At 36.4% G+C, this 17,096-nt stretch overlaps 1 protein-coding gene across 1 annotated transcript; it reads right to left on the reverse strand.

The window, feature by feature from the left end:
• Nucleotides 1–498: 498 nt before the first annotated feature.
• LOC115887794 lies at nt 499–933 on the reverse strand. The gene has a single exon (XM_030907290.1). It carries the CDS (start codon nt 931–933, stop codon nt 499–501), a length of 435 nt encoding a protein of 144 aa, XP_030763150.1.
• Between the last annotated feature and the right edge of the window lie 16,163 nt (nt 934–17,096).

Genomic DNA, 17,096 nt, shown 5'->3' on the forward strand with positions numbered 1-17,096 from the left:
ACATCCTGAGCAATACACTGGCCATTGTATGAGAAGATCATTCGCAACATTACTGGCAAACGCAGGAGTGAACATGACAACGTTTTTTTTTTTGTAGGGAGGTGAAATACAATTTACGCACGGAGTGTCGGGCTCTCTTAATAAATACCGACTAAAACACCTCCTTTTACGTCTTGGACTCTAGTTCGGGACCGTTTAGCACATTACTTCGAGACTAGTCCGTTTTTTATCGCCCTCGGGCTCGCTTGTGTTTATGGTATCAGCGGTTATCCAGGTCGCTTTTCTTTTCCCTTAGTATCTTTTCCACATACCTTGATATGCGGTTCCAGTTTTCAGGGCTTTGATGCATTTTTTGGACGATGTTATGAGGGGATAGTTGTCCTTCAATTTCTTCCTCGATATTCCTTCTGTATACGCTCCACCTCTCGCAGGTAAAAAAGGTATGTTCTGCGTCGTCATAACCTTCGCAGTAAAGGCATACTGGTGATGTTACCTTTCTCATTTTTCCAAGATACGATAAAAAATAGCCGTGGCCGCTAACTGGGGCAAGTAATAATTTATTTCCCCGTGTTCCCTTTGTGTCCAGGTTTTCACCGATTTAATAAGTCGCGCAGTCCAGCGACCCCTACTTTCCTGTTCCCACAATCTCTGCCATGCTTCATAAGTCCTGTTGATTTCCTCCTTTTTAACTTCTTTTTGGTTCAATTCGGTTTTTCTTTGGTATATGGCATACCGTTCTCTGGCAAGTCGAGCTATAGGTGCTATCCCTGCGATAACCAGCACTGCAGGTTGGAAAACTGTGCGGTAAGATGAAGCTACTCTGAGTGCTGCCTGTCTCTGCACTTGGGCCAAAGGTTTTCTATATTTTTTCTTCGATAGAGCTACTGCCCAAATCTCAGCGCCATATAGAAGAACCGATTGAACAGTCGACATCAATAATCGCCGTTTATTTGACTTGGTACACTCGTGTTGGCCATAAGTCTACTCAGTGCTGTGACACCTTTAGCTGCCTTGCCTGCGGTCATTTTTATCTGTTCCCAGATCATTTTATTGTCTATGGTCAAATGCAGGAGTGAACATGACAACGTTAAAAAGACACGGAGGATGGCGATCTGCAACGGTTGCGGAAGGATATATCGAAGAGTCCGTCAACAATAAAATAGAGATTGCGAGAAAGATTCAAGGTGCTGTAAGTATTCCAGAACGAGCCGTTATAATGACAGAGCCTATTTCAAGCAGTTGAAGAGCAACAATTTCTGAATCTACAAATGTTAATTTAAATAAATAATTGAATAAAGCTTAATAATTTCTATAAAATGGTGTGGCTTTGAAGTTATAACACACTTGTTATAACTTCAAAAACTCACGCGTGTGCTATTATTTATTTTATATGCATGTATACATGTGAGTAATGTCTGTATAAGTAGTGTCTGTTGGATAAAAATATATACACTTATTCGAATCAATTATGAATCGGTAATCAAATGATATTTAAAAAACTAGGTGGGTAAACATAAAAAAGTAATATTTTCACATGTTTTTGTACTCGCAGCATAGCAGTTTAAAGATATTTTTCTTGAGCACTGTAGTCAAATGTTTTTTTTTACAAACTGTACAGAGATATTGGGGTTTCTTTTTATTTTGTAAGAGCACATAGAGCAAATACTTCTCATTTCTAGTCACTCCCCTTCAGCTGTTGTTTCGCATACTATAGTTTCTCTTTCAATATTCGTCCTTTTTTTTTAGTCTTAGTTTTCTTGGTATTTTTTGGTTGAGGAATCTCTTTTGCATCATTGGATTTGTAATAGCTTTAATTAATCGTTTAAGAAAGTCGATACATCTCATTTTGATGGCATTTGCTTAGCTGCTGACGCCACCCATTTGGAAAAAATTGTAATTTTCTTGTAATACAAATTTTTGAATACGTATTTATGTATATAAGAAAACAAAAATAAATAAATAACAAAAAGCATAACATATTCAAAAATTAGTCTAAAGTCCGGTAGACACCTCCCGATTTTCTATATTCAATAAATAATCTCCGTATGTGTTTATTGCTTTATTAGCTTATCAAACGCTTTTTGACTTAAAGGAAAGGTAGGTATATGCATCCTCATAACTACAACTGCAGACGTTTACGAAATATACAGGGTGTTCCAATATTCCGGATACATAGAACTACTACATATTTTTGGAATCAAAATAAGTTCATTAGACACAATTTATCTCTATACAAATGTGCTTCCTTTGTCCGTTAGAGGGCATCAAACTTTATGAGAAACACATTTTTTTAGATATTTATTCTTCCGTTATTCCGATTTGAATGAAATTTTGAGTGTCTATGTTTTGCTCAGTGCTTTAACATTTGGGTGAAAACTACCCCCACCCCTACATAAATTTTAATACCGAGTGCGTCTCAAAAGTGGCTCACTCCTATAAATTTTTATTTTTTCAGATAAAACATCGATATTTGGTATGTTAGTATATGAGATAAATTAGGATTGATTGACGTATTCAATTGTTTTCGGTCGCTTCCTGTTTCACCGGAAATGACTGCAACTTTTGATTTTTAAATGGTACCCTCAGTATTGTTTTTACTTTATTCGATAGAAAATATCACTCTGAATAGAATGACATATTATCATATGTCAACTTTTGACATTTTCGCATATGGTTTATTTGAAATTATAACTTACGGTAACAGCAAGTGCGTGGTATTCGTAAAAAAATGCTTTTTCCAAATATGCTAATGAACCACCCTCGTTCCATGTGAAAAAATTGAGATATGATTAAAAATACGCATTTTCTAACTGGCCAGGACAAGATTATAAAAACATTAGACGATCAAATTTATTTTTCCAAGGCTCCTTGATTAAGAATTAGCGTTTTTAACATAGCCATGGCACTCTAGATTGAATTTTAAAATACGTTTTTTTATTAAGCGAGAATGTCAAAAGTTGACATATGATATTATGTCATTCTATTCAGAATGTCATTTTCTATCGAATAAAGTAAAAAAATACCGAGGCTGCAATTTAAAAATCAAAAAGTGTTGTATTTGAAATAACGAAGTTCTGATGTAAAATAAATCCTTAAAATAGATCAGCAATTTTTGGTATCCCTGTATATTTATACTGTACCACTGTATAAATTTAATAAAGCAATAACATTTTTCAGTAGAGTTTATGTCTCTACCTTTAAACTCAGCACAAAAATTAATTAATTCTGGAAAGTAATGTACACGGTGTTAATAATATATTCTATTGTAGCATGCATATTTAAATATGTTTAAATATCTCAAAAACTAACAAACAAAGGTTTTAAACATATCTAACCTTCATAATAAATTCCTTTTTTGGGCCCAAGCATCCAAAAATGAAACAAAATACCGGGTGTTCCATAAGAAAATGTATAACTTTGGTATGTATTTTGGTTCTGGCGTACCCTGTACATTTCAAAATAATTTTAAATTATGCACATTGCCTTCCTACATATACCCATAAAATATTTTGTTTCTACATCTTTCCGATTTCCTATAATCAACCGAGGCGAATGAGGTGCGTCACCCTGTATATAACAAAAGTAGAAATACCAAGCCTAATCATTGTATAATAAGACTACCAAAGCAGTAAATTAACATAATTTTCAAGATCGCAAAATAGTTTAAATATGGCTCACTAGAATTCTTTCTAAATTTTTAACTTGAATTTTTGTTAATATTTACCGCAAAATGTGTCGAAGGTATACCGACCAAAGACGCCGAACAGATCCTCGTAATCATTGTGTAGTACATCTACTAACACATTGCTATTATTATAGAAGTAATGCACATAAGAATTGAGGATGGACTGGTTAAAACTTTTCGAGAAAAACTTCCGTCGCACTTTCCAATCATCAGCTAAAAGTAAAATTAGTGCATTTAGAAGCACGAAAACATATACCAAGTAACGTTAAAAATGCAACACCCAGAATAACTTATCGTGTTTTGATAAAAACTTATTCATAATGTCATGTACAGTGTACAGGATGGGTCAAATTCGACTCTTTAAGTGTTTGGAGCTCAATTTTTATCAAAAATATAATGGTGAAAACCAGTGGTGGGATAACTCGAGCAAAAATTCGCTCGAGTACTCTATTATTGAAATAACCGACATCGCTCGATTACGAACGCAAGCGATCCTATCGAGCGAATTTGCTACATACATTGCAGATTGGCAATATTTTATCAGTATTTTTGAATAAAAAATAATATACCGGGTGTTCCACTCGGTGTTGCATTAAAAAAATCAAGAATTTTTTTATATTTTAGAAAGTTTAGTGGAGGATTTTGAACACCCTGTATGATTTAAGATAACGATATTTATAGCAAAGTAAGTACCTATACTAGTGATGGGATAACGAAAATTCGCTCGAGTACTGGATTATTGAAATAACCGACATCGCTCGATTATGAACGAGCAATGCAAGTGGCGAGTTACAAGCGACGAACGCAAGTGATCCTAGAATAAAATAAATTGAAACCCAATTTAATATGACGTACTCAATAAAAAGTCGAGCGAATTTTCTACATACATTGCAGGTAGCAAATTTATACGACGCTGTATATATATTTCTCCGTTGCCTATCTGAGGAACAGCATTTTACGACCTACATCGACAATGCTTTGAAATAAACTAAATCAAGCGACCAAGCGAGTCGCTCGTCGCTTGCTACTTGCCATTCATCACCGAAAGAATATGTGTCCTGCGCACGCAACTGTCTGCTTGGCGCTTGACGTTAACGAGTACCTAATTACAACAAGCGACGGGCTAAAAACCGTATTTTTAAATATGAGTGATATTTCGCTCGAGCGATCACTCGGTTATTGCACTCGCTTCAAACTCGAGTACTCGATTATTGAAATTAATCGGTTTTTCCCATCACTAACCTATTATACATCATCTAAAATAAATACCTTACACATACACAGGGTCTCTTTTCTGTATGGAAACGATCGATCGAAAATATACAAGGTACCGCAAAAAGTTAAATAAAAAATTATAGCCTCTTCAAATGTCTATAGTTTCCCATTACTAAGAACAAGGGCGATTGAACTTGTTTCCATGGCTAATTAAGTGAAATTGTTTAAAAATGATAGAAATTGCCTATAACTCAGTCACAAATTACCTATAACAGATGCGAAAGAAAGCAACTGCATCGGAAACCGCTCGGCAAACCCGACACGCCTATTGAGTGGTGTAAATAGACCAGCCGTTTAGTCCGGAAACCTATGCTGTGTCGTATTGGCTTGCTGGAATTGCATAGTGCGTGGTTATATGTTTCTTTTTAAAAACGCGTGTAGGATTTTGTTGAACTTTTGAACTGTTATTTCTAAGTTTTGGTAATTAGTCTATATAGAGTATGGCACTGTAAGAAGTATCCCGATTCACTTATACTTTATTGAGACATTCTGAAGAAGTTAAAATATTTTCCTGAAATACATCCTAGTATATATTTTAGGATTGCACTTAACCAAAATTCCCAAGTTTTAGTATTGAAAATACTTTTGGCCGCGTTTATATGGGACCCGTCTTTGAAAAAACGACATGCTAGAAGCGACATGGGTTTAATAACCTACCTGTCAACACGTACTTAAGTCGATAGAGCCGGCGTTGATGAGCGAATAGGACAAGGATGCTCGAGTCTGGACCGGCGGATAAAGAAAGCGATGTTATTTTAAAAGAAAATATATCAAGGCATGGGCTGTTAGGTACAGTTTGGCTATTTTAATCTAACTATTTCCGTATGAGAAGCAAGGGGCAAATTATACGAGAAAGAGCAGAATCACATAAATAATAAATTTAGACTAATTACCATATTTTTTTATATGATTATTATTTTTTTAATTAACAACTTAGGACAAAGAAAAAGCTCGCATGCTTTCCACCGAAAACGTTAAAACAAATGAATCCAAGGCGTTGTCAAATATTTATTGGGATAAGTTGATAAAGTTTTACCGTTTGAATATTGTTGTAAATAATAATTATTATCATTTAATTAGTGCTAACTTATCATAGTTCACAACACGGCGAAATTTCAACAAAATCGGCCAACGGATCTTTGAGATATTAATAAAAAAATGTCTATTAGGAAACATCTTGACACCCTGTATCTTTAAAGTTATGCATTTCCGGACCCATGTTTATATTAACTTTTTACTTTAAAAACACTCAAAGAATCACCTCCTGAAGTTGGCCATATACTTAATTAACACCCTGTATTTAAAAATGGCTAGCTAGTGATTTTGTAAGTAAAGCTATGTTTATTTTAATAGAAAAAAAATACATTTCATAAAAAATAAACAAACCCATAATTCAATTACTATACACTAATTAATTGATTTTAAATGTATCTAAATAGGCACTTTAATAATTGAAAAATGGACATGAGCACTCCATAGAGTATACCAAATATGTAAAAAAATTCCAATAAACAAACCACAAATGGCACATTAAAATCTGCATTATCTGAAATCAAACTTTAGGTACCTAAACCGCCAATCAGCCAGACAACTGTAAGAAGCCTTATTATAACGCGATGAGCAGTTTTTAATAATTATTCCGAGTTAATACTTCAAGTAGCATTTCTTCAAATAAATTTTAATTTAAGTATTGTTAATATAGTCATATTAATGATTATAGCCTGTATGATTTCTAAATTAAAAAATCAAGCGTGTTTTTATCAGAATTATTATTAAATGATTAAATAGAAATAGATAATATTTATTAACTTCGTAAGTGTTATATTTTAATATAATCATGGATTTAATAATTAAATAATTATCTTCAGTTTAAATTGTGGTAAACTTGTCATGAGTTTCAATCATTTATATTTAAAATTTTAGGGAAGGCAATATAGATTTAAGGCAGAAGAACTCAAGGCAAGGACTGTGTAATTAGTAATGAAACTTTACATTTTTTTACTTGCCATTTTTCTTGTCTTTCACGTTGCACGTTGACTCTTCGTTGTGTCACACACAATCTGAATTTCGGATATGATGCGGAACTGATAAATTAGATCAAATATATTAATTGCAAGGTATGCAAAGAAATATTTTTATTAACTTTGCAAATACTTAAGGCATGCAATAATTTTAAAAAAATTTGACGTAAGATTACTTCATAATTCTTGAAAGTCTTGGATGATAAAGATTTGAATTATTATGGGTCTGTTTTGTTTAAGAAGCTAACAAATAATTTCAAAAACTCAACTATCAAAATATAATGGTAGAAAATGTTTAAAAGCATGTATAGGTATAATATTCCATATTAATTGGATATACTGAATGTAAAAGGTATACATAGTTGCTGCAATCGATAATATATTTTGCTGCTTATTTTCCTCATAACAAAAAATCGTCAATACCGCTACTCACATTATGGGCACTTTTTTATACTTAAATCTCATAATGATGTTTAAAAATACATATGTAGGTACATACTATAAGTAGTGGTTGTCACGATTTTTTTTTTATTAGGTATGATGAAAAGAAGCTGCAAACTAAATTATCGTTGGAGCCAAATATATTTTAATTTATTTTTATCTACAGTCTCTCCTGTGGTTCACTACCTTGACATGGTGGGAGGGCTTGTGTCTCCAATGACAGTAAGGGCTATGTCGGCGGTAGCGTAGCTACTGGTAGGGTCTCCCTTGCCGAACAGGTTTTACTGGAGGAGCAGACGGAGAGTGAACCAAAAACGGGCTAGCAGCCGTAGTGAAGGCAACCGGTCTAAGGTGGAGCACCTGACTAAAAGTCAACAAAAGTTGCATGATGGAAAATAGCGAAAATGCTGGTCTCCGGGTGGGTCCGCAATTGCGGGAATCCCACCCCGCCGAGGGATCTAATCCGTCGGCGGGCTGCCCCATTGGCTACGGAGGGGGCAATCCTGCGACTTCACAAACCAACGTTCTTAATTCGGTCCAAATCCAGGCCGAAGGAAGATCTCCAATTACTCGATTTACACAATCAATTATACAGATTTCAAGACTGCAGACCGCTGCTGGTAATATCAGAAGATCAAACTTCTTTGGGGCTTGTGATTTTGTAAACAAACGGAAGGTAGTTGACACATCCTTTAATTCGTCACAGATCGAGACCGTCAATAAAGTGGAATGCATGACGGCAGTTAGCATATGCGAGACTATTAAGAGACTCATTAATAACAGCAAAGACATGGAGAAATATATAACTGAGAATTCCAATACTAAAAGGGAAATCAAAGAAACTTCGGCGAAAATAAGGAGAAATATAGAGGTCCTTAAAAGCTCAGTGATAAGAAACTGGCTAGAAGAACATAGATGGGTCTCACCTAAAATCCCCACATATGATGTAGATGTCCAAACTGATCCCAAGTTCGGAAAGAAGGATGTAGCCTGCCAGACGGATCTCACAGACCTGAGTCAGGCCAAAAAATACATCGACATCCAATATTATGACACATTTGAGAAGTTTAATGATACCATAGACCAGGATTGGGATGAAGAAACTTTCACAAGAACTGAAATTATCACCGGTAATCCGGTGCATGATAAGGAAGCAGCCGTCAAGATTGTACTGGTAGAAGAGAATGATACGGGGATGGAAATTAGCATCCGGAGACAGTTTAGGGACCGTTACCCTGATCTCCGGGACATTGAGGGTGATATGGGGGTGTTTTGAGAGTGTTTTGAGGGTGTTTTGAAACAGCAAGTTTTGAGGCGAACACAGGCAGAAACCCCAAGAAGACTAAAGATCATCAAGTTAAAGATGGGCAAGGACCTTGGTGAATTTTGGTCAAAGCTCAGCTGTTAAAAAGTGAGACAATGGGAGAGGAACATATATCCATACATCTGTAACAGATTATTTCCTTTATATTATTATTTATATTAATAACAGATTATTTCCTTGTCCTTTACGTTCAAGCCGATGTTTTCGGTTATTAGTTTCGAGAGAGGGTCTTTTAACAGGAAGTAATAAAACAAACATCTTTCAAACGTGACTATTTTTAAATTCCCAAACTTATAGAAGGGCAAAGCAAATAAACTGTAGTACTTAGAAGTAAACAGAAAAATTGTAAAGATAGACCTTAGATAAAAACACTGGGACGTTGTAAAACCAATAACCACCCTTGATAACATGTAACTATCGCCGGATATTTGTAAAGGATCTGGGAACTTTAGGAAAGCACGTAACTAGACGTAAACGAGAATTAAATACGTAAAATGGTCATAGTACTGCCATCTAACAACGGGAGGTCGAACCAATTTGGTTTGAAGGGCGGTGTCAAGCTGACCAATCAAGCAAAGAACAGTACCTTTAGGGATGATCCTATTGGCTAAGTACCGAATGCACCACCCTTCAACCCTGTAATGTTGGAACCTCGGGGCTGTTTTTAGGCAGAAAAGGTAGTTCGATTTAAGTTTCTAAAAGACACGGTTCTCCCTCAGGTTCGTGAAACTCGGTAAGGTTCACGATGTGACCCCCTGTAGTTTTTAAGTCTGGTGTCTGCTACTAGTTATGTTTTTAAGTTCTTTTGTCAAATATTCTTAATTTCGATTTTATTCTTCTTTAAAATTATTTTAAAGTGTCGTAGCAAGATTTAGTAATGAAAACTTTAACCCTTAACTGGTCCGGTAATAGATATGTATCATAAACGGTCCGGCGTAGTCTGTGGGACTACGCCTTCTAAAAAGTGAAAAAACACACAAAAACTAAAAAATAACAAATTTTTATTTTATTATATATTATATTATGTATTATTGAACTAATATAGACAAAAATGGGTTCAATTAATATAAAATTTAAGAAAATATAGTACAAAATAAAATGACATACATATAAATTTGAAAAAAAAACAATTAGATTTTTGCTAAGCTCTAAAAAATAAAACCAAATTACTAACAGTCATTACAATACAGAAATATGTTTTTAGTACTATATATAAAAAAAATAAGCTATAAAACTGAAGTTAAAGAAAAGGTTTTTAGTTACAGCATGAGGCAAAGTTCATTGTTTCCCTGAACATGTTTTACAAAATGGATTCGTACATTCTAGGCATTAAAAATAATTAAACTAGGACATAACATTGTCTTTAACTAGGATAAGAACTCTGGGATAAGAATATCTCCGTATGCGTGTTCTGGTTGTACAGGAATTGCAAGTATTATACCAATTGTAAAATATATTTCTCTTGGAATATTGGACATTGTCAAACGTATTTGTCTGGCATATTGTCATATTGTCACTGTCACAGTCCTCATCATATCATTTTAATTAGAGTTTCTTCATAACTAGAGTCTTCTAAACGCACTCTTTTCGAAGGCCCGGCCATATTTTACAAAAGTTTGTCAAACACAAAATCTTACGCAAACGGTCCGGCGTCGTCTGAGAGACTACGGCTTAAGTAACTTCTGCCATAACTTCTAAAAAACTAATCCAGTTTGGGCATAAATATGGCTATCAGTAGTTGACCGAGAGGGGGAGGATTAGCTGGAACGCCAATTGTGTGGGCGGTCCCAGTAACTAATGAGAATGAGTTAATTATTTGGCGTAGTCTGTCAGACGACGCCGGACCAGTTAAGGGTTAATTGATTATATAATTACCATATTTTTCAATAAAAGCAGACGCCAGACAATTTTTTTGTATTTTTTCCATCTTCTTTTTTTATTTTGACTAATAATAAGTAACTTAATTTTTTATATATATTTTCTTTTTGTTCTTTATTTTTTTCTTTAATATTAAATTTAAATGTTTGTGAAAACTCGGCAGTTTTATTTCTATAGTAAAAATAACCAAGAGTATTTTAAAAATATAAAAGTAAGATCATTATGAACGAGCACCATATCTCCAGAGCAGTCCAGAAAAGACTCCAGAAATGAGGTACAGAATTACAGACAGAGGTCGGGCCGCAATTAAGGTAAGTTATAGTAGATTTGTGTAACTAACATCACTAAGACAAAGCATTAAACATACGCCCCAAAGAGTCGATGTACTTCTTATCCAAGTTTGCCTTCCGCTCAACTTAATTGTTTTTTTATAATTATAAAATAGTCACGCTACCCATGAACAAGTGATTAATCCGAAAAGATTTGTCACACATCAAACCAGGAACATACCCTTGAATACACTCGGAAAATGACGGAATGTGTTTTCAGCAAGGTGAATACCAAAGTACGGATATTCACACCGGAAAACCAAAAAAAATCCCCTGCAAAAAAGCCCGGTAAACAGTATAATTCATACGCACTTATCGTTGAATCTAAAGGAAAAGATTATAAGGAAACCCTAAAAAACGTGAAAGAAATACTAAAGACCAGTGAAGACACAGACATTGTTAGAAATTTTAGGAGTACCAAAGAGGGTGATCTCCTCATATCAACAGATAAAGATAGAGAGGCCTTGGAGCAATTAAAACGCACATTCAATGCGGCAAACACAGGACAAAATATTCGAATTGCAGGAGAAAAGAAAGACTGGAAGTGTACCCTTCATATAATAATAATAATAATAAGCTAAAGCTGGTAGAATAAGGAGATATCGTGAATCCACACAGAGAAGAAAACAAAACATGAAATTCAACACCAGCCAAAGAGCTTATTATCGGGATTTGAAAATAAATTCAAATCAGCCTGTTGGTCCTTTACCTACCGAAGAGGAGATCGAAAACTACTGGTCATCAATATGGTCTCAACCAGTTAACCACAACACAGATTCCACTTGGATTAGAGATATAGAAGCCGAATTGTTTCATCTGCCAACAATGGAACCTATCACAATAACATCAGATTTGGTTGCTGAAGTAATTAGACTTACACAAAACTGGAAAGCAGCGGGCCCGGATGGAATCCACAATTTTTGGGTTAAGCGACTGAAAAGTACACACACTTACATTGCTAAGTACTTCACAACATTTATTGAAAGTCCAGAAACTATCCCCGAATTTCTTGGCAGAGGTAATACATACTTACTCCCCAAATCCGAGCGATTAAATAATCCAACAAAATACCGACCCATTACCTGTTTATGCACACTATACAAGATCTTAACGGCATGTATTGCAAAAAGTATCTACAAACATGTTGAAGATAATAAATTACTTTCTGAAGAGCAGAAGGGTTGTGTCAAAAAATCTCAAGGATGCAAGGAACAGCTCATAATAGACTCAGTAATACTTGAGCAAGCAGCTAACAAACGACGAAATATCTACACGGCATTTATCGATTATAAAAAAGCCTTTGATTCGGTACCGCACTCCTGGCTCCTGAAAGTACTACAGATATATAAGATTGACCATAAAATTATAAATATGCTTCAACATTTAATGTCTACGTGGAATACAGTTCTAGAAATTAATCAAAACCAAGGAATAGTCATATCACAACCGATTAGTGTCCAAAGGGGTATTTTCCAGGGTGACAGCTTAAGCCCTTTATGGTTTTGTCTGGCACTAAACCCCCTGTCTTCGATTCTGAATAAGACCGGCTACGGATTCCATATAAAGTATGACAAGACTCAACATCATGTTATCAGTCACTTGATGTACATGGACGACATTAAATTGTTTGCAGGGAATGAAAAACAACTTCAACACCTTCTTGAAATTACAAAGACTTTCTCTAAAGATATCCAAATGTCCTTTGGGTTGGACAAATGTAAGCTACTTAATATAAAGCAAGGTAGAATAATATCTAGTGGATTCGACTTAGGTGATGGAGATATCATCGAATCCTTGGAAGAACATGAGACCTATAAATATCTTGGACTAGCTCAAGGTAAACGCTTACAGCACAAAGATATTAAAGAGAAAATCACCTCTATATATATTAGTAGACTGACGAATATACTTAAGTCTAAATTAAATGGAAAAAACACATTTACGGCTATCAACAGCTACGCAATTCCGATAATCTCATATACTTTTGGGACTATAAAATGGACGAAAACAGAACTTGAAAATATCCAGATCAAAACGCGAACTACACTAACAAAATTTAGGGCGCATCATCCTAAGGCAGCAGTTGAGAGATTAACCCTCCCACGCAATAAAGGTGGGAGAGGTCTAATTGATTTAAGGTTTCTACACGCCAAACAAATCTATGGTCTTCAACAATACTTCCTGCACCAGGCATCAGGTCTTCACCGAGCAGTAGTGAGAGCAGATAACAAACACACCCCTTTAGATCTTCAACATGCCGTTGACATCAGGCTCCCATCGGATGTAATCTACGAACGAGAGAAAGTCGAGGAGTGGACTCGAAAAGTACTGCATGGGAGATTTCCGCATGAGCTTAACCAAACTTATGTAGATCAAGATGCGTCGAACAAATGGTTATCTCAGGCGGATTTGTTCCTCGAAACCGAAGGTTTTATGTTATCAATCCAGGACCAGGTCATAGCTACGAGGAACTACAGAAAATTCATCCTAAAAGAGCCGAATGTAGTAGATCAATGCCGAAGATGTCATGAACCTGGTGAAACTATCCAGCACGTGACAGCTGGATGTCGAGTGCTAGCGCCAACCTCCTACCTCCAAAGACACGACCAAGTAGCGAAAATCATTCATCAAAAGTTAGCAACCCTTTGTCATTTAAAAGAAGATATTACACCTTATTACAGATATGAACCTGAAAATGTGTTAGAAAATGCCCACTTTAAACTCTACTGGAACAGAAGTATACTTACTGACAAAACAACTCCGCATAACCGACCAGATCTAACATTCACCATAAAAGAGAGGGCATTAACTTACCTTATAGATGTCGGGATTCCTAACACCCATAATCTGCAGTCTACATGGAGTGAGAAGTTAAGTAAATATACCGCACTAGCTGAACAAGTTAAAAGTTTATGGAAGCAAAACGAAGTGAATATCGTACCCATTATAATTTCATCAACGGGCGTAATACCAAAGGCTCTCCACCATAGTTTAAAAAAGTTAGATCTTCCACCGTTACTCTATATACAACTCCAGAAGGCTGTCGTTCTTCAAACAGCAGCAATAGTAAGACGACACCTCAATCTTTAACAAACCAATAGAGTGTTAGAAACTTGCATCACCGCCGTTTCTTACATATTATACCAAATACAAAATACGTGCGCAAACGAACAATAATAATAATAAAGGACTTTATTTAGTAGAAAAGAAAAATACATAAGTAATAAAAAAATCGATAACATTTTCCAACAATTGCCGTTCGACAGCAGGCGAAGTCTAGCAGAGATGCTATTCCACTTAACCGGCAGGTCGACAACAACTGTCCAGATTTGGCAGGACACAATTACATAAAAATAATTCTTATTAAAACTAAAGCACTCTCTTAAATAATATAAAAACATAACGACAGTTAGAGGGAAACAAAATTTAACGTTACACAATATGCCAGATTAAAAGCTGAAAAAAAAATGACACTCTTTGCCTAGTGGCTGACAAACCCCAACAATACAAACAAAAAAAACGAATCACAGACAGGATCAGTCGACGCTACAACTACGGGTTTATCGAGCTCAAGGATTCACTAATGGATCACCTAGGGGATATTGGCGATAGAGATATTAAGATTGGCGAATTAAGACCCAATAGGGCTAATACGCAGGCGGTCACAATTACACTTAGTGAAAGCGATGCCAACGCCTTGGAAACAAAAGGCATCATTCCATTGGAATGGTCCGATGCAATATCGAGAGAAGGATTGAGTTGCAAAGATGCGGAAAATGCTGGGAGTACGGGCACGATACCTCAAAGTGTCAAGGCCCAGATAGGAGAAAAATTATGCCTGAACTGCGGCAAGGAGGGCACGCCGCAAAGGATTGTCCCAGTGAAGCATATTCCCTCCTATGTGGGACTAATGACCATGGGGCGAAAAGTGGACGATGCCCGAGAGGGTTTAAAGTAGCCTTGCTTAAAACGGGATATAAAATATATCAATAAAAAACAAGACTCAATACCGGCACAAGATCATGAGCCAGAGCAGTAAAGGGTAGAAACACACCATTCAAATTTATGCAGGTACACATGAATTGTAAAGAAGCGATTTGCGACCTCTTCAATCAAATCGCTAATAGCCACATAGCGATGTCAAATTGTGTCAAATTCCCAAAAAATAGAGCTGTGATTAATAACCATTGTAATAAAGACTGTGATATTTTCGTACATACCAATAATCTAACTGTGATATATTTTATATATCTTGTGAGTGTATCCTGTCCGTCCGATTTATATGAGTGTCAAAATATATGTATGTTGGTATTTGTCAGAAATTAGCATATATGACGATAAGATTTTTACAGGTAAACACAGATAGGAGATCGGCGGCTTATGATATGCTACACCAGCATATGCGCGAAGAAGATGTTAATATGTTGAGGGGGCAGGAACCTAATAGTTTCACGTCACGTGTAAAATTTTTTTGAATACATCTCTGGGCTGACTGGCGCTTACGCGGCTCTTGGTTTTGGCGAGAGAGCTCGCCGCTCCAGTGTTCCCCCTCTTTCGAATCGCAAATCCGAGCGTAAAAAGATCAAAGCGGCACGCTACACTGTCCGAGCTGGTTTTTACTTAAGCTGTGGTATCGGCACATTTTTCACCGAATAAGCCTAGCGAGTTACTGGAGAATCTGCTTGTGGACATTGAAAATCTTATTAAATGCAAGGGGAAGGAAACTCTTATTGGAGGTGACTTGAATGCTAAATCTAGTATCTTTGGGTCATTAACAATAAACGAAAAATGCAGGATGCTCGAGGAATGGGTCAGTTGCAACGATCTCGTCGTTTTAAATAGGGGGATTACACCCACATTTAAGAACAGCAACGGAGAATCACTCATAGATGTTACTTTAGCGACCGCTGGTATTAGTAGACCTATAACCGGTTGGAGGGTGAGGGATGAGGTAGAAAATATGAGCTTACATAGATACATTTCCTTTGAGCTAGATAGGAGCGCATGTCCGTAAGAAAACAACAAAATCCTCGTGGGTGGAAAGTAACGTATAATGGTCTGGAGAAAGTAAGAGCTCACGTTGAGGAATATGGCCTAGCGACGAGAACACCTGAGCCGGAAGGTCTAGATAAATCCCTAAGGAAAATCTGTAACAGATTCTTGTTGTGCAAAAGGATTGGTGGTAATAGGAAGTCGGTATATTGATGGAACAATGCGATTGCCGAACTGAGAAGAAACTGCATTCGTTTGAGACGATTAATTAAGAGGCAGAATAAAAGACTGGGGACTCATGTGGCTGTCACTAACTTGAGTGAAGAGTATAAAGGGGCAAAAAATAAACTCAAGGAGGAGATTGCAAGATCCAAAAAGCAAAAATGGCAGGAACTGTGCGACGAACTGAACGCGGATGTGTGAGGAAGGGCATACAGAATAGTCACCAGGAAGTTTATGAATAGGGCTAGAGTTCCTATACCGGCAGATGAAGTCAGAGAACAAGTGAGGGCTCTTTTCCCAACGAGACCAGACATTGCATGGGGTAACTTGAATATACCTACTGAGGAAGTTCCGGTTTTTACTACGGATGAAATTTTATGCGCCGCGCGTAACATAAAGAATGACAAAGCGGTAGGTTTGAACGGAATACCTGGAGAGGTGTTGAAAGCAGCAGCTTTGAAGGATCCGGAGTCCATTATTAACGTTATGAATTGGTGCTTATTCCGGGGCCAATTTCCGAGATTGTGGAAGGTTGGAAAGCTGGTTTTAATCGAAAAGCCCAAAATGGAGAGTTCATCTGCGATAAACTACAGACCAATATGCTTACTTAATGCCAGCGGAAAACTCTTTGGGTCCTTAATAAAAGCTAGACTGGAGACTGAACTGGAGGAAAACGATCGACTGTTTGATAGGCAATTTGGATTCAGAAAGGGCAAATCCACAATAAACGCTCTTAACATAATTGTGGACAAGGTCGACCTGATAAGGCAACGCAGCTGGAAGAGTGGGGGATACGTAGCCCTTCTCACGTTGGATGTAAAAAACGCATTTAACTCTGCTCCCTGGCGGGGTATTATAGACCAACTGAAGTCAATGGGCATCAGCAGGTACCTAATTAGGGTAATCCAGTCCTACTTATCATGCAGGAA

This window comes from Sitophilus oryzae, unplaced genomic scaffold (genome assembly GCF_002938485.1).
Source record: "Sitophilus oryzae breed Bouriz unplaced genomic scaffold, Soryzae_2.0 scaffold_637_pilon_pilon, whole genome shotgun sequence".
NCBI lineage: Eukaryota > Metazoa > Arthropoda > Insecta > Coleoptera > Curculionidae > Sitophilus > Sitophilus oryzae.